Source organism: Hemitrygon akajei, chromosome 13 (assembly GCF_048418815.1).
Source record: "Hemitrygon akajei chromosome 13, sHemAka1.3, whole genome shotgun sequence".
Classification (NCBI taxonomy): domain Eukaryota; kingdom Metazoa; phylum Chordata; class Chondrichthyes; order Myliobatiformes; family Dasyatidae; genus Hemitrygon; species Hemitrygon akajei.
In genome coordinates, this window is record NC_133136.1 from 31,715,846 (window position 1) to 31,737,581 (window position 21,736).

At 41.9% G+C, this 21,736-nt stretch overlaps 2 protein-coding genes across 2 annotated transcripts in view; both read left to right on the forward strand.

Annotated features, from left to right (window-relative positions):
* Positions 1-2,751, forward strand: part of epg5 (ectopic P-granules autophagy protein 5 homolog (C. elegans)) — a 127,041-nt gene extending 124,290 nt beyond the window's left edge. Inside the window, exon 44 of the mRNA XM_073064336.1 lies at positions 952-2,751. Within this exon, the coding sequence (XP_072920437.1) occupies positions 952-1,134 (183 nt within the window). The 3' untranslated portion in view covers positions 1,135-2,751. The remainder of the gene's footprint in view (positions 1-951) is intronic.
* Positions 2,752-5,356: 2,605 nt separating this feature from the next.
* The window catches only part of dnajb5 (DnaJ heat shock protein family (Hsp40) member B5), a 44,910-nt gene continuing 28,530 nt past the window's right edge, over positions 5,357-21,736 (forward strand). The window contains exons 1-2 of the mRNA XM_073064337.1: positions 5,357-5,466; positions 5,666-5,926. Of these exons, the coding sequence (XP_072920438.1) occupies positions 5,716-5,926 (211 nt within the window). The 5' untranslated portion in view covers positions 5,357-5,466; positions 5,666-5,715. The remainder of the gene's footprint in view (positions 5,467-5,665; positions 5,927-21,736) is intronic.

Sequence of the window (21,736 nt, forward strand, 5' to 3'; positions counted from 1 at the left end):
TCAGAGGGATCAGAAGTGGAGAGAGTGAGTAGCTTCAAGTTCCTGGGTGTCAAGATCTGAGGACCTAACCTGGTCCCAACATGTCAATACAGCTATAAAGAAGGCAAGACAGTGACTATACTTCATTAGGAGTTCAGAGATTTGGTATGTCAACAAATACACTCAAAAACGTCTATAGATGTACCATGGAGAGCATTCTGACAGGCTGCACCACTGTCTGGTGTGGGGAGACTACTGCACAGGATCAAAAGAAGCTGCAGAGGGTTGTAAATTTATTCAGCTCCATCTTGGGTACTGGCCTACATAGTACCCTGGACATCTTTGGGGAGCGGTGTCTCAGAAAGACAGCGTCCATTATTAAGGACCCCCAGCACCCAGGCCCTGCCCTTTTCTCTTTGTTACCATCAGGTAGGAGGTAGAGAAGCCTGAAGGCACACACTCAGCGATTCAGGAACAGCTACTTCCCCTCTGCCATCCAATTCCTAAATGGACATTGAACCTGTGAACACTACCTCACTTTTTTAATATACAGTATTTCTGTTTTTCCACTATTTTAATCTATTTAATATACATATACTGTGATTTATGTATTTATTTTCCTTCTATATTATTGCATTGAACCACTGCTGCTAAGTTAACAAATTTCACAACATATGCCGGAGATAATAAATCTGATTCACCTTCTCATCCGCTTTTCCCTCTCTCACCTTGTCTCCTTGCCTGCCTATCGCCTCGTGAATAGAAAAAAATGTTTCAGACTGTAATGCATATACCATTGAAGTCTACATTTATGCTTAATATATTCCAATAACTGACTCAGCACTTTTGACACTTGTATTCTGTAAATTAACCAAGATCACTGTGTATACCTTGATAAATATTTCATATGGTTAAGTGTTATTCTAATATTGAAAATTGCAAAACAAAGTCATATTTCCATTGGTATTTCAGGCCCTGAGTGTACTTGAATCAATGTCAATCAGCAAGCAGTATGCAGACTATCAAGAGGTGTTTTCACAGGCAAAATCATTCATCAAGGATCCAAACAATTGTCTCTGGGATGGCAACAAGTTACTCGCTATTCTTATTAACCTCCTTTATCCTGATGTGCATTATTTAAATATTATCCGTTAGGTATTTTGCCAAAGCAGGATCTCAGCACTGGATTTCAAAAATACTGCAAAACATTTAACAAGAGCATCTTTGGAAAAATAATTTGAACTAAAATTGTATTACTAAATTTGTTAATGATTATGGAAAAAAGATTGTTTGCCTACACACAATCTATATTTTTGTACCATAATCTGTAATGTCATAAATTGAGCTAAAAATCTGCAAGTGAATGCATTGTGGTAAAAATATATTCTACATCTTTGGCTTACATTAGCTGTGAAAATAGTGATAAATAGTGGTGATCATTATGAAGCTACTAAAATTATTTGTGATGTTGGTACAATGGAGACATTATCTAATATACCTTTTTTAAAAATATTTTAAAAATGTTCTCCATTTCAATTCATCCAAACAAATATTTCCCTTTTTTTGAAAAAAAACGTATTTACATTGAATGGTATGGATTTTGGCAGCATGGTAACAAGTTGCCTTGTTCCGTATTCCTTTACAGTTTCCTTCACTCAATAACTCAATAAGATATTTAGGTGTTTTAGATTAGTGTTGTTTTGTAAAGAGTGAAACATACAAACATAAGCAGGAGTGTATTGGAGTTGAGTCTTGGGTGACACAATCCAAAGCCCTGCAATTCTCTGGGGAAAAATAACTGGATCTGTATTCTAAATTTCTTCCAATTAACCTTAGACCATTTGACATTGACTTTGGAAATTGTTTTCCTATTGTAACTGATCCATTAAGAAATTTAAACAATTTTATTAACTCCTGGTCACAATTTGTTTAAGGCAAGTTGAAAGGAATTTATTATTCTTCAAGAAACAATTCACTCACTTAAATTATATCTTTATAATTTGTCAAGCACTTTAAAGCGTTATGTATAATTTGATTTTCATAGGAATTTAATTTGTTACATTCATCAGCTAATGCTTACAAGGTTATTTGACTGAACAAGTTCTCAGTTGTGACACCATAGATGCCACATTATCTCCAAATTCATAAAAGTAAATTTGTACACCAGTAGACTTCTACTGTTGCATAAAAATTAAGAATGTACTTACTATGCTTATTTTACAAAGAAGCAGTTACTTTTTTAATTACTGAAAGTCTCACATAGAATAAATTGATTCAGTGTTACGGGAACTTGTCTCAAAAGTAACACTCTTCCATATTAATTAATGTATGACCGAAGTTTTCGCAGCACATATAAAGCTTCACACTTCATAAATGTGAATAAAATTAAAGTTTGTGTGTTAAATGATACCATCTAGAATGTTTGTTTTCCTGCACTCTCAGATGTTCAATTTAATAGTCACATTTTTGAGACTGGTGTTAATACATGTTTAGATTGTAAAGATTTAAGTAACGTAATACTTGAAACATGCAATCCAGTACAACAAATGGGCTTTAATTGTAAAAATATGTATATAAATAAAGTTTGGTTATGAATTCTATGTGGATAATATATTGAATCAATTTCTTGTACAATTTTATTGTTAAGTAGTGCTTCAAGAGATTTTGCTGTATATAAACTGAATTGTGGATTTTTACTGTACTCCTGAAATGTTAATGGTACTTTTGGAATTAAGATACAGGTAAAATAAAGACATTCCCTGTCTAAATGTATTGCTGTATTTCAGTTTGCTTTGTTTAATGCATTTCAAAAGTACACTTGTGAATAAGTATAAACAAATTTGGAGCACAAATTTTCAGAATGTTTTGATAACTTCCTAGTTTCTGCAGTTACTGCTTGAATAGGATCCAACATTTTTTTCTTTAAGTAGTTCTCATTTTCAAACTTCAGGCCTACACCTAAATACCCAATCTGTTATGTGATGTAAAGCAAAGAAGTGGAAATGCACAGTAGATCAGGCAGCTACTCTGTGGATGAAGTATTAACATTTCATATCAATTATCGGAAACTAAACATTTTCTAATTAGAGAATTCCTTTCACAACGCCCACTTTGACTTTTGTACTTGGCCTCCTGCAATGCTAAAATGAGGCCAAAGATAAAAGTGGAGGAACAGCACTACTGTCTGGATAGTCTACACCCAAAGGCACGAACAATGAATTCCCCCCCCCCTCCCCCATGTCCCTTGTTCTCTTCCTAGTTCTTCCTGAACACACCAAGATGCTGATCACTGTTTCTTTCCTCTCCATGCTTGTCCCACACACAGCTCCCACTGGATCCCTCTGCCCCCCCCCCCATTTCCAGTTGCCTACCCCACCTCAACTCTTATTTGGTTCCATGCTCCATCTTTCTTTACATCAAGTGCAGCCCTTTGTTGACACCCCCGTCACCTCCCAGCCTTTGTTGCTATTTCCATTCCTCCTCCTCCAATCTGCCAATCACCCATATATACTTGTATCCACCTATCGCTTGCCAGCTCTGGCCCTACCCAAGCCCAACTACTGGCTATCTCTTTCAGTCTAGAAGCACCTCACCCTGGAACATTGGCAGTCCATTTCCTTCCACAGATGCTGCCCAAAACACTAAGTTCTTTCTTTATCCAGACATACCGGCCACATGACAGATGCACTGCCACCTGGCTGGTCGGAGGACACACCACATGCTAATCAATGCACACCTAAATTATTGGTCACCTTAATTGGATTATCTCACCCAGCCCCATGCCTTAAAAGGTGAGACTTGGCCTTCCTCGCCCTCTCTTACAGACCACCACATTGGAGGTAAGTGCATTGATTTATGCTTGGGAAGGTCTATCGTTTGTCCTGGTAAGGGAGCCGCAGCTATCCAAGGTCAAGGGATAGCTGTTGTAGTGCTTTTCCCTTGTTCTTTGTTTGTGTAACCGTACCCTGTCCCCACACCGCTCCCTGTGTATTGTAGTTGCTTGTGTTGACCCGAAATTCTAGACACCTCAGTCAGGGAAAACATTCACTTCAAGCAGACCCACACAGGTTATCCAGTCTACTGATAATTGAAACATTCCAACTAGTTGAATTATCAATACAATCACAACCATTCAATCATGTAACAAGTGGAACTACAGTTCTTCAACTGTTGTCCAATACTTTAAAGTTGTAGCTTAACTCCCTGCTTCCAAATAATGACACTGCTAGTGAAGTTTTCTATATACCATTTTAATATCTCTGTTGCTATGACCTACAAACGTACACTCAAAGTTCATGGTATTATTAGTTCTCCCAAAATAGAACACATTTTGTAGTTTTCCTGCATTCCGTTAAGAGCTAGAAGAAATCTGTAATTCCAATGAGAGCACGATAGTCAAGAGAAGTCTACTCAACTATATAGGAAACACAGCATCTCGGGTATCATTCTGATAAATTGTTGCTTTTGTTTTGGGCAAGACCAAACCTGTACAGCACACTCCAAGTAGAGTTTCTCTAAAGTGCTGCAGAACTGTAGCAAGGTTTTCATTCTCCTGCATTCGAATCACGAGACCACAAGACACAGAAGATTTAGGCCATATTTGCTCTGCTATTCGATCATGGCTAAGTCGTTTTCCCCTTTAATCCGCATTTTCCTGACCCATAACCTCTGCTGGCCTTATTAATCAAGAACCTATGAATCTCCGCTTTAAGTATACTCACTATAACTTGGCCTCCAGAACCGTCTGTGGTAATTTAGTTCCTCTCTGTTCTATAGTTCTTTGAACTGCAACATCTGCCAATCTGTCACTAGGGTTAAAAAAAAATATTTTTCGTGCACCAAGACCTCCTATTATTTCCCACTACATCACAGCCCATCTTGCCACATTCTGGTCCACTGACAGAACGTGTCTGTATCTTGAAACGAGAAACCAAATGATACTTATCCGTCCTCATGTAGTTTATTTTGCAAAAAAAAACTGACAGTAACACAGCGTCAAAGTATGAGGAGGAAGATACTCCGCCTAATCGCAGCATTCGTGATATCAACCAAAATCCTCTTCCATCTGTCACCTCCACTCCCAAGCGATTCCATTCCAACCGGAAACATTACCAGCTTCCGCTGACGAAATCTTTCTCGAACCTTCTCCTCTTGCACCCACCCACCCGCGCCCCCTCTCTAATTCCATCTCATGAGTCACCCCTTACGGCTGCCAGCTCACCCTAACTTATTAGCTGCAGATTTTTTCAAATACTGGGTGATCGACGTCGCCGCTCACCAATCACCTCTGCGAGCTGGCGAATTGTCGGGGAAGGTTTCCAAATGAAAACAATCTCGGGGCGGGGAGAACACGAGCCATCCAATCAGCGCCTAGGTAGGCGGGGCGGATAGCGTTCCAACGGGCGCAGCAGCATCGAGCAAGTTAGTGAGCACCAGAGAGTGGTTCCAGTTGCCGTGTTGGCTTGAAGTAGACATAAACATTTAACGGTAATAAATGTTGTAGTTTACACCTGAAATACTTTAATACAGATGAATTTTAACTAGTGTTTTGTATGTATCGCGAATGAGCTTGATCATTGTATATTTTCATACAAAAATGACAGTTTCCTCTTACAAAAATTATGTTTTTAATAATGACATGGAATTAATCACAAATGTGTGCAATTATGTATTCTTATGTTTTCAGCAAAATCGCTACTCTCTGGTGGGCTTTCAGATCAACGTTGCTGAAAAATCATGGGTAAAAATTATTATACCATTCTTGGCATCAACTCTGAAGCCAGCGACGATGAAATTAAAAAGGCTTATAGGAAAATGGCCTTGAAGTTTCACCCGGATAAAAACAAGGAGCCTAACGCTGAGGAGAAATTCAAAGAGGTAGCCGAGGCTTACGAAGTGCTGAGCGACCCAAAGAAGAGATCCATTTACGATCAATACGGGGAAGAAGGTGAGTGTCCTTGGAGTGAGCTGGTCTCTTGTCCTTGTTTTCTACAGACACTGGTGTTCGGGAGCCGCCGCTGCTTGTCAATGCAAGCAAATTGATGGTATCGCTCGCAGATGGAATTTATGCAGGGAACTGTACAGTATGGAATCAAGCCATTCGACCCAACTGGTCCACGCCGACCAGTGGGCGCCCATCCCTATTCATCCCACCGCCCAGCACTTGGTCCATACCCCTCTGTGCCTGAGCGATTCCAGTGCTGTCAGCGACAACATTGTAGGATATTGAAGGGGTTTTTTTTTTATGTAAGCACTGTTTCTGTGACAGTGCCTTCTGAGCGCAGTTTGTTCTGATTTTCACTGTAATCCATTCCACATACTGTACTTGTACACATGATGCTTCACTTTAATTTTGAACGAGGGGCGTTTCAATGTAACCGATATGTGGCAGTGACTCAAAATAACGAAGGTAAAGGTACTGGTTCTTGCTAATTAACTTGAAAAGAGCAAAGTAAGCAGATCCGTAGAGGGAAGTGCACTTAGGGTCTTAATTTGTGTTTGGCAGTGATGTGTGCTATATGCAGCCTCCTATATATCGGTGGTGATGTGTGCCATCCAGTGTTCCCTAGGTCTGTTTTTATGTAGACATATGATAGTCGATTACCTTTCATCAGTGTGTATATATTAATGGCAGCATAGGACTTTGGCTAACCCATGTGGAAAAGCAATAGGTGGTGCTAATGTTGGTGGTTCTAGGAAGCCAGATGGTGTGAATAACACACACCAGAGACGGAGAGGTGAGGAACAAATGTGCTGTTGTTAATTTTGCTTGTAAGTCATCGATCCAGAATGCCCTCATACATTACTTTTAGTACATAATACCGCGGGAAAGCTTGACAGCAACCCGTAAAGATCAAAATGTACATGAATACATAACATATCCCTCCCCCTCCCTCATTATTTTAAAGGTTTCTCCCCCTTCCCATGTACAGACCAGCTGCTGAACTATTAACATTAAATCATCAAATTCAACCAACAACAATTTTTTTTCTGTAAACTAGGGAAAGAGGATAGACTGCTTCTATTCCTAAATATAACCCTGAGGATTATTCTGCCCCCATATGCTAGTTAGTCTTCAATGGCTAGTCATTAAACTAGAGCTTCAGTCTGGTTTCCTGTGAGGGTACCAACGAGCCTGGGAATAACGCCAAAGTCATTTTATTTCCTGGTGATGTATGTATAGATCTTGAATTAGGCACTGCATTGTCAGTAGGGACACCTCAGAAAGCACAAGTGATGGGGGAGCACTGACTCTGTCATTTGATCTTAGCGGAAGTTCTGCAGTAGTTGTTTCAGAATCTTGTACCATTTTTACAGCTGGATTTGGATCTGTCAGTGTGTGTTGGCTTTTAGTAGCCTCAGAAGTAAGCAATAGTTGAATGATGTGCCTTCTTCAGATGTTGTGATTACTAGTTTCTTCTGTGTACAACACAGTACCAGTTCGCATCAAGAGCAGGTATCCTCTTTGTTCCAGAGATGTAGTTCCAGGCAAGTACTGTCTTTCCTGCTTTGAAACGTCTATATTGTGTTTTGGCACATCTCTCTGCTTGAGTTTTCTGTTCATGTAGCACAATCTGTTTTGCGTTTGGGGTGTCTAAGCAGGTCAAGCTGGCTCTTTTCATCAGTGCAGTGGCTGGAGTCATTTTGGTGGTGGTGTGAATGTCAGCGAGAAAGTGCTAAGACACTGTTAGAGGAGTACACTTTCCACTGAAGTCTTGAGGGCTTGTTTCATTGTTTGTATGAATCATTCAGTAAAACTGGATGATGTGATACTGACTTGATATGCTGTATACCGTTTGCTTCCATAAATGTCTTCTAACAGGAATTGTGGGCCATTGTTACTTACAAGCTGTTGAGGAAGTCCAAAATGGTTAAAGATGCAATGTAGCTCCTCAGTGCGTTTTTCAGATACTGTGCTCTTCATGATGGCAACCTCAGGCCATTTACTGTGTGCATTCACTACAACCAAGACATGACCTTCTACAGGTCCTGCAATATCTATGTGAATCCTCTGCCATGGTTCTTCAGGCCATTCCCATGGATGCAAAGGAGCAAGTTGAGGAGCATTTCTCACTGGCTGCCGTGCTTTGGCCTTCTTTTCAATGTTTACATTAAGTCCTGGCTACCAGAAGTAGCTGTGTGTGATTACTTGTGGCACCATGCCACAATAGCATGTAGCTCATCAAACACTCGCTTTCTTAATGGTGGAGGAGTGGCATCACGGTAGCCCAAAAGTAAGCACCTTGCTTGGGCTGAGCTTCTTCCATCGAGCCTGGTAAGATTTCAATTCTCTGGTTTGCTTTCCTTTCCATTCATGAGTTACCACATCCGCCACATTAAAGTTCAAAGTAAACTTTATTTTCAGAGTACACTACATACAACCCTGAGATTTTTTTCCTGCGAGCGTACTGAGCAAATCTATAGAATAGTAACTATAACAGGTTCAGTGAAAGATGAGTTAGAGCAGAGAAGACGAACTTTGCAAGTGTAAATAAATAAATAATGAGAGTATGAAATAACAAGATAAAGAGTTCTGAAAGTGAGATCGTTGGTTGTAGGAACATTTCAAGAGATGAGTCAGCACATCTGTGCTTCTGAAGTTGTACTACAGTTATTGGAGTTGTAGATACTTCCTTGAAGTAAAAGATCTCTTGGGGATGGCTCTAGAGCCGTAACAGCTAAGAGAAGTCTGCATAGTCCATCAGTATTCGAAAGGTGCTCGAACCAGAGCTCAATGTTGCATTCGACTAGCAGCCAAGGAACAAATGCCCGCATGTGGACTAAAAATTGACACCAAGGTGTGATAATCTGTCAGTAGCATAAATCATCAACCAAAGCAGAACTAATAGAATTTCTTATTCCAAAGACTATTGCTTCCCATTCAATCTGGGCATAGGGGCTTTCTGCCTTAATGTCTTTGATGCAAAAGCAATTGGAAGCTCTTCACCCAGCTCTGTGATGTATGAGATAACTGTCCCCACACCATAGGATGATGTGTCACTGGCCAGCTGTATGGGCAATAATGCGTTAAAGTATATGAGTGCTTCAGATTGTGATAAAACTATTTTGGCTTTTTAAAAGCTTCTTCACAGCGATCTGTCCACTGCTAGTGTGTTGATTTATTTAAAAGCTTGTGAAGTGGCATGCTAGCTAGGTTAAGAACAAATTTTGTGTATGTAATGCCCTGGGTAAGATTTTTTCTGCTATACTGTGAGGTATTTTTATTTTAGCAGTTTTCTGTAAAAGCAGTGTGTTCTATTAGTATGAGTGTTTTTGGCTTTGACTGAAGTTAAGGACCCATGTTGTCCAACTTGTGAATTTTGTGTCAGCCAGTCGGGGTTGTCTTGGTACATGTCGTAACTTTCTGCCTGGCGGAACATCCGGGAGTGCTGGATGGGAGCAGATTTCAGAAGGACGGTATTCTGTTCTTTTTTTCGGTGGGTGCTGCGGAGCAGGGCACAAAGGAAGATGCTGCAGAATGCCTTTCAAAGGAGAGTCCCTATTGTAAGAAGTGCTTTGTGCAGATGAATGGCTCCAAGGAGGAAGGGACAATACTCCAGAGAGCCGGTTTGTTTAGGTGGTCTTCGGGGAAATTCAGACAGTGGCGGGTGCCTTTATGAAGACAATGGGTTCAGTGTACGAGTAAAGTGATACACCTGACTGCTCCAGATATGAGCTCCTACATTTATGTGCACATTGCACTGGTTTTACCCTTTTGTCTTTCTTTTCTTTTCCTGTTAGCTGTTTGATAAAGTTGAAAATTGGTAAATATATATCCTTTATAATTTTATGTTGCTGTATGATCTGTCATTTCTCGGCGACCAATAATTGTTTGTGAGCAGTAGTTACACAGCATTTGCTACAATCAATGTTCCTTAATCAGAAAATCCCAACTGACCTGTTTGGTTGAACCCCAAATCATACCGACCCTAGACGTGTGCTATTTATGGAAGGTGGCCTTCTCACCGGTGAGAGTGTTGCACATAGTATATTAGTAGTTCTAGGGAAGACCTTAATTGACTTAAGTTCTGTGATGATGGAGTCGCCACGATTGCCTTCACCATTGATGGTACCTTGTCGATCACATAGCCCAAATATTCAATCAAAGGTCGAATGAACTCACACTTGCCCTTCCAGACCCTTAGCCCTTGAGTATCTGTAGTGTGGCGTCCAAGTTTTGTAGGTGTTAACACTAATTTTCCCCAGTAATGGATGAGTTATCAAATAGCATTGCACCCCTGTCAACCTGCTCAGGATCTGGTCCATTGCTTGCTGAAAGAGTGGGAGAACCAAGGTGATGCCAAATGACAGCTTTCAGCTCCTGAATATTTCTTTGTGAGTCACTTTGGTCAACAGTTCCTGTGACTCTGACTCCACATGCATCTGCAAGTATGCTCGACACAAGTCAGTCGTGCTAAATGTCTGTCCTCCAGCCAATCCTGCAAAAAAGGTAAACAATGAGGACTTTCCGTTCAAGGATGTTAGTGTTTCCATACCAGGCTGTAATGCAGCCAGTGAGTATACTCTCCACCACACATCTGTAGAAGTTTGTCAGAGTTTTAAATGTCATGCCAAATCTTCGCAAACTTCTACAGAAGTAGAGGCACTGCTGTGCTTTCTTTGTAATTGCACTTAATTCCTGAGCCCAGGATAGGTCCTCCAAAATGATAACACTGAGGAATTTAAAGTTGCTGACGTTGTCCACCCCTTATCCTCCAATGAGGACTGGCTCATGGACCCCTGGTTTCCTTCTCCTGAAGTCAATAATCAACTCCTCGGTCTTGCTGACATTGAGTAAGAGGTTTTTGCTCTGGCACCACTCAGACAGATTTTAAATCTCCCTCCTATATGCTGATATGTCACCACCTTTGATTTGGCCTACTACAGTGGTGTAATCAGCAAAGTTGAATATGGCATTGTAGCTGTGCTTATCCCCCCACAGTCATAAAGTGAGTACAGCAGGGGATGAAGCACAGAGCCTTGTGGTGCACTTGAGCTGATGAAGACTGTGGAGGAGATGTTGTTGCCAATCTGAACTGACTGGCAAGTGAGGAAATTTAGATCCAATTGCAGAAGGAGGTACTGAGGGCAAGGTGTTGAAGCTTATTGATTAGTTTTGAAGAGATGATGGTATTGAATGCTGAGTTGTAGTTAATAAAGGGCATCCTAAAACATATGTATCTTTGCTGTCCAGATATTCCACCCTTACAAGACAATGAGATGGCATCTGCTATGAACCTGTTGCTCTGTTTGGCAAATTGGAGCAAATCTAAGTCACTTCTCTGGTAGGAGTTGATTTGTTTCATCACCAACCACTCAAAACACTTCATCACTTTGGATGTAAGTGTTACTGGACGATGGTCATTGTGGCAGGTTACCACATTCTTAAGGCAGCGGAATTAGTGAAGTCTGCTTGAAGCATGCAAGTACCTCAGACTACTAAAGCAAGAGGTTAACGCTTTCAGTGAACACTCCAGCCAGTTGATCAGCACAGGTCTTTAGTACTTGGTCAGGCTCCCTGCCTGGCCAGATGCTTTTGGTGGGTTCGCCCCACCTAAAGGCAGCTTGCACGTCAGCCTCAGACTGAATTCACAGGATCATCAAGGTCTGCATGAGTTCTTGATGCTTCCTCCATGTTTTGATGACAAAGCGAGCATAGAAGGCATTAAGCTCATCTGGAAGCAAAGCCCTGTTGTCACTTATGTCACTTGATTTTATTCTATAAGAGGTGATAGCATTGAAGCCCTGCCACAACTGTAAGCATCCTCCATTGATTCACATTTAGTCTGGAATTGCCACTTCACCCATGAGATAGCTTTTCAAAGATCATACCTGGACCTCGTGCAACATTATTGGTCACCAGTCCTGAATGCCTCTGACCTGGCCCGCAACAGATTGGAGATCTCATTGTTTATAGGGCTTCTTGCTGGGGTAGACAAAGATTTTGTGGGGACATACTCACCTACAACTGTTCTAATAAAGTCTGTGATAACCAAGGTGGATTCACACAGATCCACAGCCCACTCCACCAACTCGAAGCAAACCCATAGCCACTCTTGTGACCGTCTCTTAGTTGTCCTAATCGCTGAAGCTTTGCTCTTTAGCCTCTGCCTGTTTGCCGGTAGGAGAAGGACAACAAAGAGATCAGAACCATTAAAGACCTATCCCTTTTTAGGACAGGAACCACTGGAGTTATCCATTTGCTTACACATGCTGTTTCCAATTCAGCCTTTACCTTTGGTTTGAGAGCATATGGAACAGTTGTGCCAGGCTTAACAGTGATTCCTTTCAGACTGCCCAGTTCTCTGTTGAATACTGCTGCGTGTTTCTTCAATACTTGTTGACCAGTGCTCCCACCAATCAAGTGCACTTCATACCAGTTGAGTTTGAACTGCTCCAACCACGAGTGATCCAGAAGCACAGGATAATTTCTTTTATCAATGTACAGTGGAAGTTTCTTTCTCTGTTCATGAACATGTACTACTGTCCTCACTCGAGCAACTTCACTAGTGTAAGTCTTTAAAGTCAACCTTGCCTCTTCTGGGATGAAATGTTGCAATTTCTCCTTGTAAGTTGTCTTTGACACCGGTGATGATGCTGCACCGTGTCCACCTGCGTCCTCACTGTGGCCCCTTCCAACCGGGGGGGGGGGGGGGGGGGGGGGGGGGGGGGTGTCACCCAATGTCTTTGTGTCCTGAAACAGATAAAACAGGAGAAACTTTACGAACTTGGGAAGATGCGCTTAATAGCTCTGCTTTTTTTTAGCTGCCATTTCCATGGATGTACTAATCTCAATTGCCGCCTTTAATGTTAGTCTGTCTTCTGTAAGCAAATGTTTCGAAGTTGCCTCACTGCACAGACCACATGCAGTCTATCAGGTAACGTGTCATTCAGCACTGCCCAAAATCAATGTTCAGACAGTTTCTTCAGCATTGCCACAAACTGGAAAGTAAACTCACCACCTTCTTGATTCCTTTTATGAAATCTAAACCTGTCAGCAATAATCAAAGTTTAAGGAAAATAGTGGTCCTTTAAGACTTTAACTATGTCTTCATGATGCTTATCGCCAGTCTTATCAGGTTGTATTAGACTGCATAATAATTAAACATTTTTGCACCCATCGCAGTCAGCAAAGTTTGAATATGAATGTCATCATCTGAAATATGATTTGACAGAGCAAAATATTCAAATCTTATAGTATATGAACTCTCTTGCTCTGTCATTTCATCATAGGGTCCCATACTTCCAGATATTGTGGCCATTTTCAAACACAATCACATTCCAGAAAAGTTAACTACTCTTATCTGTCTATCTCTTCCCCCCTCTCTTATTTGTTTTATGAAAAAGTCCCATTTTTGTCCTCTCCCCTCAGATTTTTCACTCACCACGCCTCCTGTGGCCATTTTGTTTTTGGTTACCCACATTACTCCACCAGCATTGCACGTGGACTTAAGTATGCCCACAAGAAAACGAATCCCACGGTTGTATATGGTGACGTATATGTACTTTGATAATAAATATGTATTGAACTTCGCACTTTTCTTGCCGAAGGGAACAAAACAATAAATATCATGAAAATAAGGAAGTCTGCCGATTCTGGAAATTCAAAGCAGCACTCACAAAATGCTGGAGGAACTCAGCAGGTCAGACAGCATCTACAGAAACAAATAAACAGTCAACTTTTCAGGCTGAGACCCTTCTTCGTTCTCCTTTACCTTTGTGTATAGAAAATGACATTATACAAACTTGAATATAGTGCCCTGAGATTCACTTTCTTTTGGCCATTCACAGTAGATACAAAGAAACACAATAGAATCAATGAAAAATCTAACTAAAACTAAAATGGACAACTAATGTGCAAATGACAAGCTGTGAATACAAAAAAAAAATAATAAATGAGTTTAAAAGTCAACAGAGTTGAAAAGGTGACGGTTATTTCTTCAGCAGTTTAAATGGGGCACAACTGCATAAGTGTCTGGATGTCAGCCAGTGAGAACAGCGGGAAGAATTTAAAAGCCAGCAGAGTTGAAAAGGTGATGATTATTTCTTCAGTGGTTTGAACGGGGCACGACTGCACAAGCGCATGGAGGGCAGCCAGTGGGAAGAGTTTAAAAGGAAAACTGATTTACAGAGTGGGTGTCGGAGGACCGGGTGACGGTGTAGAGGGAGACAGAGTAGGAAGGCTTAGGCTCAATGGGGCTTTGACGATAAAGGGTCAAGGCCAGATCGGTTATCTGTTTAAAGTAAAGACATAGTATGTGTGTCAGGCACCGGCTGTGCTCGGTGTCAGATGTGGGAGGTCCTAGAGATTCCCGGCCTCCCAGACGACCACATCTGCACCAGGTGTGTCGAGCTGCAGCCTAGTGACCTTCGTCTAGTCAGGGTGAGTGAGGAGGTAATAGAGAGAAGCTATAGGCAGATAGTTCTGGGATCACAGGAGAAAGAGAAGTGGGTAACAGTCAGGAGATGGAAGGGCAAGAAGCAGGTACTAGAGAATATCCCATGGCTGTCCCCCTTAACAATAAGTACTCCTATTTGAGTACTGTTGGGGGGGGGGGGGGGGTGGGAACGGCCTACCTGTGGCCGTGCCTCTGCACAGAGTCTGGACCTATGGCTCAGAAGGGTAGGGAAAAGAAGACGATGGCAGCAGTGATAGGGGATTCTATAGTTAGGGGGTCAGATAGGTGATTTTGTGGATGCAGGAAAGAAACGCAAATGGTAGTTTGCCTCCCAGGTGCCAGGGTCCGGGATATTTCTGATCGCGTCCATGATATCTTGAAGTGGGAAGGAGAACAGCCAGAGGTTGTGGTACATATTGGTACCAACAACATTGGTAGGAAAAGGGAGGAGGTCCTGAAAACAGACTACAGGGAGTTAAGAAAGAAGTTGAGAAGCAGGACTTCATAGGTAGTAATCTCAGGATTACTGCCTGTGCCACGTGTCAGTGAATATAGGAATAGAATGAGGTGGAGGATAAATGCGTGGCTGAGGGATTGGAGCATGGGGCAGGGTTTCATATTTCTGGATCATTGGGACCTCTTCTGGCTAGGTATGACCTGTACAAAAAGAACGGGTTGCACTTGAATCCAAGGGAGACCAGTATCTTGGCAGGGAGGTTTGCTAAGGCTATTGGGGAGAGTTTAAACTAAAATTGCTGGGGGGCTGGTGGGAACCAAACTGAAGTGACTGAGGAAAGGGAGGTTGGCTCACAAATAGAGAAAGCTTGGAGACAGTGCAAAAGGGAGGATAGGCAGGTGATAGAGAAGGGACGTGCTCAGTCCATCGGTTTGAGATGTGTCTATTTTAATGCGAGCAGTATCATGAATAAAGGGGATGAGCTTAGAGCGTGGATCAGCACTTGGAACTATGATGTCGTGGCCACTACAGAGACTTGGATGGTGCAGGGGCAGGAATGACTACTTCAAGTGCCAGGCTTTAGATGTTTCAAAAAGGACAGGGAGGGAGGCAAAAAAGGTGGGGGTGTGGCACTGTTGATCAGAGATAGTGTCACGGCTGCAGAAAAGGAGAAAGTCATGGAGGGATTGTCTACAGAGTCTCTGTGGATGGAAGTTAGGAATAGGAATGGGTGTTTTTTATAGACCACCCAATAGTAACAGGGACATTGAGGAGCGGATAGGGAGACAGATTCTGGAAAGGACTAATAATAACAGGGTTGTTGTGGTGGGAGATTTTAATTTCCCAAATATTTTTGGCATCTCCCTAGAATGAGGGGTTCAGATGGGGTAGAGTTTGTTAGGTGTGTTCAGGAAGGTTTCTTGACACAATATGTAGATAAGCTTACAAGAGGAGAGGCTGTACTTGACCTGCTATTGGGAAATTAACCTGATCCGGTGTCAGGTCTCTCAGTGGGATAGCATTTTGGAGAAAGTGATCACAATTCTATTTCCTTTACCATAGCATTGGAGAGGGATAGGAACAGACAAGTTAGAAAAGCATTTAATTGGAGTAAGGGGAAATATGAGGCTATCAGACAGGAACATGGAAGCATAAATTGAAAACAGATGTCTCAGAGAAACGTGGAAGAAATGCGGCAAATGTTCAGGGAATATTTGCATGGGGTTCTGTAAAGGTATGTTCCAGTGAGACAGGGAAAGGATGGTAAGGTACAGGAACTGTGGTGTACAAAGACTGTTGTAAATCTAGTCAAGAAGAAGAGCTTATGAAAGGTTAAAAAAAACTAGGTAATGATAGGAATCTAGAAGATTATAAGGCTAGCAGGAAGGAGTTTAAGGAAATTAGGAGAGCCAGAAGGGGCTGTGAGAAGGCCTTGGCGGACAGGATTAAGGATAACCCCGAGGCATTCTACAAGCATGTGAAGAGCAAGAGGATAAGATGGGAGAGAATAGGACCAATCAGGTGTGACATGGAAAAGTGTGTATGGAACCAGAGGAAATAGCGGAGGTACTTAATGAATACTTTGCTTCAGTATTCACTGCGGAAAAGGATCTTGGCAATTGTAGGGATGACTTGCAGTGGACTGAAAAGCTTGAGCATATAGATATTAAGAAAGAGGATGTGCTGGAGCTTTTGGAAAGCATCAAGTTAGATAAGTCACCGGGACCGGACAGGATGTACCCCAGGCTACTGTGGGAAGCGAGGGAGGAGATTGCTGAGCCACTGACAATGATCTTTGCGTCCTCAGTGAGGATGGGAGAGGTTCCTGAGGATTGGAGGGTTGCGGATTATGTCCCTTATTCAAGAAAGGGAGTAGGGATAGCCCAAGAAATTATAGGCCAGTGAGTCTTATCTCAGTGGTTGATAAGTTGATGGAGAAGATCCTGAGAGGCAGGATTTATGAACATTTGGAGAGGCATTATATGATTAGGAATAGTCAGCATGGCTTTGTCAAAGGCAGGACGTGCCTTACAAGCCTGATTGAATTTTTTGAGGATGGGACTAAACACATTGATGAAGGCTTAATGAGAAAGTAAGGAGGCATGGGATTCAAGGGGACATTGCTTTGTGGATCCAGAAGTGGCTTGCCCACAGAAGGCAAAGAGTGATTGTGGATGCGCCATATTCTGCATGGAGGCCGGTAACCAGTGGTGTGCCTCAGGGATCTGTTCTGGGACCCCTACTCTTTGTGATTTTTATAAATGACTTGGATGAGGAAGTGGAGGGATGGGTTAGTAAATTTGCTGGTGACACAAAGATTGGAGGTGTTGTGGATAATGTGGAGGGCTGTCAGAGGTTACAGCGGAACATTGATAGGATGCAAAACTGGGCTGAGACGTGGTAGATGGAGTTCAACTCAGATAAGTGTGAGGTGGTTCATTTTGGTAGGTTAAATATGATAGCAGAATATAGCATTAATGGTACTACTCTGGGCAGTGTGGAGGATCAAAGGGACCTTGGGGTCGAAGTGCATCAGACACTCAAAACTGCTACGCAGGTTGACTCTGTGGTTAAGAAGGCATACGGTGCATTGGCCTTCAACAATCGTGGGATTGAGTTTAAGAGCTGAGCGGTAATGTTGCAGCTATATAGGATCTTGGTCAGACCCCACTTGGCGTACTGTGCTCAATTCTGGTCGCCTCACTATAGAAAGGACGTGGAAACCATAGAAAGGGTACAGAGGAGATTTACAAGGATGTTGCTTGGATTGGGGAGCATGCCTTATGAGAAAAGGTTGAGTGAACTCAGCCTTTTCTCCGTGTAGCGACGGAGGATGGGAGGTGACCTGATGTGTACAAGATAATGAGAGGCATTGATCGTGTGGATCAACAGAGGCTTTTCCCCAGGGCTGACATGGCTAGCACAAGTGGGCATAGTTTTAAGGTGCTTGGAAGTAGGTACAGAGGAGATGTCGGGGTAAGTATTTTACTCAGAGAGTGGTGAGTGAGTGGAATGGGCTGCTGGCGGCGGTAGTGTAGTCAGAAACGATAGGGTCTTTTAAGAGACACCCGGGTGGCTACATGGAGCTTAGAAAAATAGAGGACTATGGGTAAAGCCTAGGTAGTTCTAAGGTAGGGACATGTTCGGCACAGCTTTGTGGGCCGAAGGGCTTGTAATATGCTGTAGGTTTTCTATGTTTCTATCAAGAACATGATAGAAACATAGTAAGTCCATATGTCGTGGAATTATTTCAGTGTTGGGGTGAGTGAACTTATCCTCTCTGGTTCAAGAGTTTGATGGTTGAAGGGTAATAACTGTTTCTGAACTGGTTGTGAGGGACCTAAGACTCCTGTACCTCCTTCCTGATGGCAGTGGGAATAAAAGAGCATGGCCTGGATGGTGGGGTTCCTTGGTGATGGATGCTACTTTCATGTGACAGCATTCTTTGTAAATGTGCTCAGCAGTGAATGTAAGCATGTTGTTTCTTCATTCTGAATAATGGTAGTTCTAGTTTTTCCTTAAACATGCTCCCAAGCAACAAATGAGTCTTGGTCTAGGGCTGACCTTCCTTTTCAGAATCAGGTTTGTTATCACTGTCTTCTATGACATGAAATGTGTTGTTTAGCAGCAGCAGTACAGTGCAAAGACGCAAAGTTACTATGATTTCCAAAATAAATAGTGCAAACAAAGGAAAAATGAGATTGTGCTCATGGATCATTCAAAAATCTGATGACAGCGGGAAAGAAGCTGTTCTTGAATCAGAGCATGTGGGTCTTCAGCTCCCGTACGTCCTCGCTGATGGCATTACTGAGAAGACAGTCCTTAATGATAGATGCTGTTTTCTTGAGTTACTGTCTCTTGGAGATCTTCTCAATGATGGGAAGGTTAGTGCCTATGATGGAGCTGGCTAAGCCTACAATCAACTGAAGTCTCTTATGATCCTTTGCATTTTTCTTTGGGGGGGGAATCATTGAAGCCCTTTTGGGAGTGACATTGATGACTCTTCCTTATGAAAGTTTGAGGAAAATTGCAACATTCTGTGTTCAAATGGCAATTGATAATTTGGTTTTCACTCTACCTTGATGGGTTCTGAAATGGATGGTAAAGCCAACAAAGGACCTGATGGAACAGAAATGGAGCAGGATCACTCACCTGCCTGCCCCCTTGATGGGACAGGCAGATGGGTGATATATGAGCTGGTGTGTGCTGTCTACCATTTGAACAAAGCTTCTGTATGCTCCTAACAAATGGATTGCAGTATGCCAATACCATCCATTTTGAAGTGTCTTGGATCAGGGATTCCATCAGATTGGGGGGGGGGGGGTGTTACATGTTCTCAGGGAGGTGGTGAGAATATCCTTTCTCCATTTTCTGAGATGGAGTGTTTAAGTCTGGAATTGGGCACATGAATTAAGGTCGCAATGCTCAGGGTGCTAGCCTGGGAGATGGTCTGCTTATCCTGCAATGGAATAGATTTTGCAAAGACCACATTTTAATTATTATTGAATATTTCCACATGGGATATTCTGCAGGTGATGCATTATTGAACACAGGAATAGGAGCAGGAGTATGTCAACAGGTTGCCTAAAGCCTGTCATTGGCTTATCTGCACCATGCTTCAACTCCTGTTATGTGCCAGTTCCGTGGAGCCCTTAGTTCACTAATCACTTTAAAAATGATCTTTTCTACTGTTAGCATTAAAAGAACATTATCTGGCATGGAATTAATTAAGCAGGAGATTAAAATGAAGTATGTTCAGCTGTTATACAGGAAACTGCTAAACAATATTAAATTGCAAATGCTAGGTTTCAATATTGTAAAGAAGACAGGTGATGAAAAAAACTTAAATATCTTAAAAATTTGGGCTATCTGGAATTTTTCCTTTTAATAAATTGTAACATTTACAAAACGTCCTGAAGAAGGGTCTCGGCCTGAAACGTTGACTGTTTATTAATTCTGTAGATGCTGCCTGACCTGCTGAGTTCCTCCAGTATTTTGTATATGTTGCTCTGGATTACCAGCATCTGCAGAATCTCATGTGTTTAACATTTACAAATGCCTGATTCACTAGGTAGGAAAAATATATTGGTGATAAAGGAAATAAACCATTTACTGAAAATGGTTTGGTTTGAAAATTACATTCGTTTTTGAAATTATTAGAGTAACTTTAAACTTTGTGAAGTTTAAAGTTTAGAGTAACTGTGAAGAAGAATGGATACAGCACATTTTTCTTTTCATTCTGAGTTTTAGTTGTGATATATTGGAGCCCTTCCAGGGGAAGACTGAACATCTCTTTGGACAATCTCCTGTTCCCAAGGAGGCTTTCTTTCCACTTCTATATCTGGCAATGTTTACAGTTTTCCATTTTAGTTTATGTAATGTTTGGATTGTACCCAAGAAATCAGAATGTGATGACAATTTAAGGAAAAAATTCCAAATGCCGGAAATTTTAAACAAAAACAGAAATGCTAGAAACAGTTAATAATTTTGGTCCAAGTTCCTGCCTGGCCTGCTGAGAGTTTCCGTTTTCTGTTTTTGAAAACAAATAGGATTTTTGGACATTTCAGAAATGATGATCATTTGTCATTTGACTTATCCATTAAGGTATTAAGTCCTCATTAGCAAGGGTATACTATTTATGGATCTGAACACTCAAGGATGAACACGCATGACTGGGAGTATGGTCTGTCTGTATGGGTAGAGAAGGGGTTAGAGCCATCAAGTATCCCAAATAAGGGCCAAAGCGCTTGCATGTTTCAACAGTTTTGGCAATGTAAAGAATATTTATATAAAAGCATAACAAGAATAAGATTCAATACCCTGCCATCATCATAGTCCAGATTGGCCAAGTTTTACTATACAGCAGTGAGATGGATAGTTTGTAAGGCAGTGCTCCCCTTCCACCATTTGCGCAGGGTTTCTGTGTGCCTCTGATCTTAAGGGTCTCAATGTCACACTGAACGTATATTCTTCATTTTAGTGGTCATTCCCTAGATGTTCTTGGGTGTTAGTTATAATGTTACACTTTTATCTGTCTACCTGGTAATCTCCTCGTATAACTCAGAAAAGTGTGCCTGTTTTGGTAATCTGGTGTTCGGTATGCAAGTGATTTGGTCAGCCCAACATGGTCAACATGGTATATTGCTAGGAATACTGGCCTGGGAGAGAATGGTGAAGGTGGTTTACTTATCCTTCCAAAGAATTTGGACAAACTTGTTTGTATTTTTTGCAGTACTTTAGGAAGCCTAATGTATGTACAGGTAGTCCCCGAGTTACGAACGTCTGACTTACAAACAACTCGTACTTAGGAACTGAGGAAGGATAACGCCGTCCGCCATTTTAAGTAGGATTGCGATGCCTTCCGCCATTTTAAGTCGTTGCCGTTGACACTGTGTTGAGTGTGTAACTTTGTATTTGGCTTAAATTTTTCTTAGCAAGATTCACCCTGACAATCCCCCCCCCCCCCCCATTTTCCAGTCAGCTGGTGGCGCAGTGAGATCAGCGCCAGGCTTGAGAACGGAGGTTCCCGAGTTGGATCTAGTGGCAGACTACTCCAGAGCGTGCTGGGTTGATGTCGAGCTCGCAACTCAACCTCGTTAAAAAAAAATGCCACCTCCAGTTTAAATTCCCATGCGGAATATTGAGGAGGATCAAATACCCAAACCCAGCGCAGCCCCTACTTGTCCCATTTAACCTGTCTCAGTGCGGTGGACTTTACAACCCGGGGAATTCGGTGCGGTGGTCCTTAGGACCCAGCAGAGCTCGGGACCCACTGCCTGCACTGTTTCTGTTCCGTTGACGGGAAGCGATCATGATTGAAAATAAAGTGGAAATAATAAAGCGTTTGGAAAGAGGTGAAATGTCAACTGTCATTAGAAAAGTGTTAGGCTACAGTCAGTCA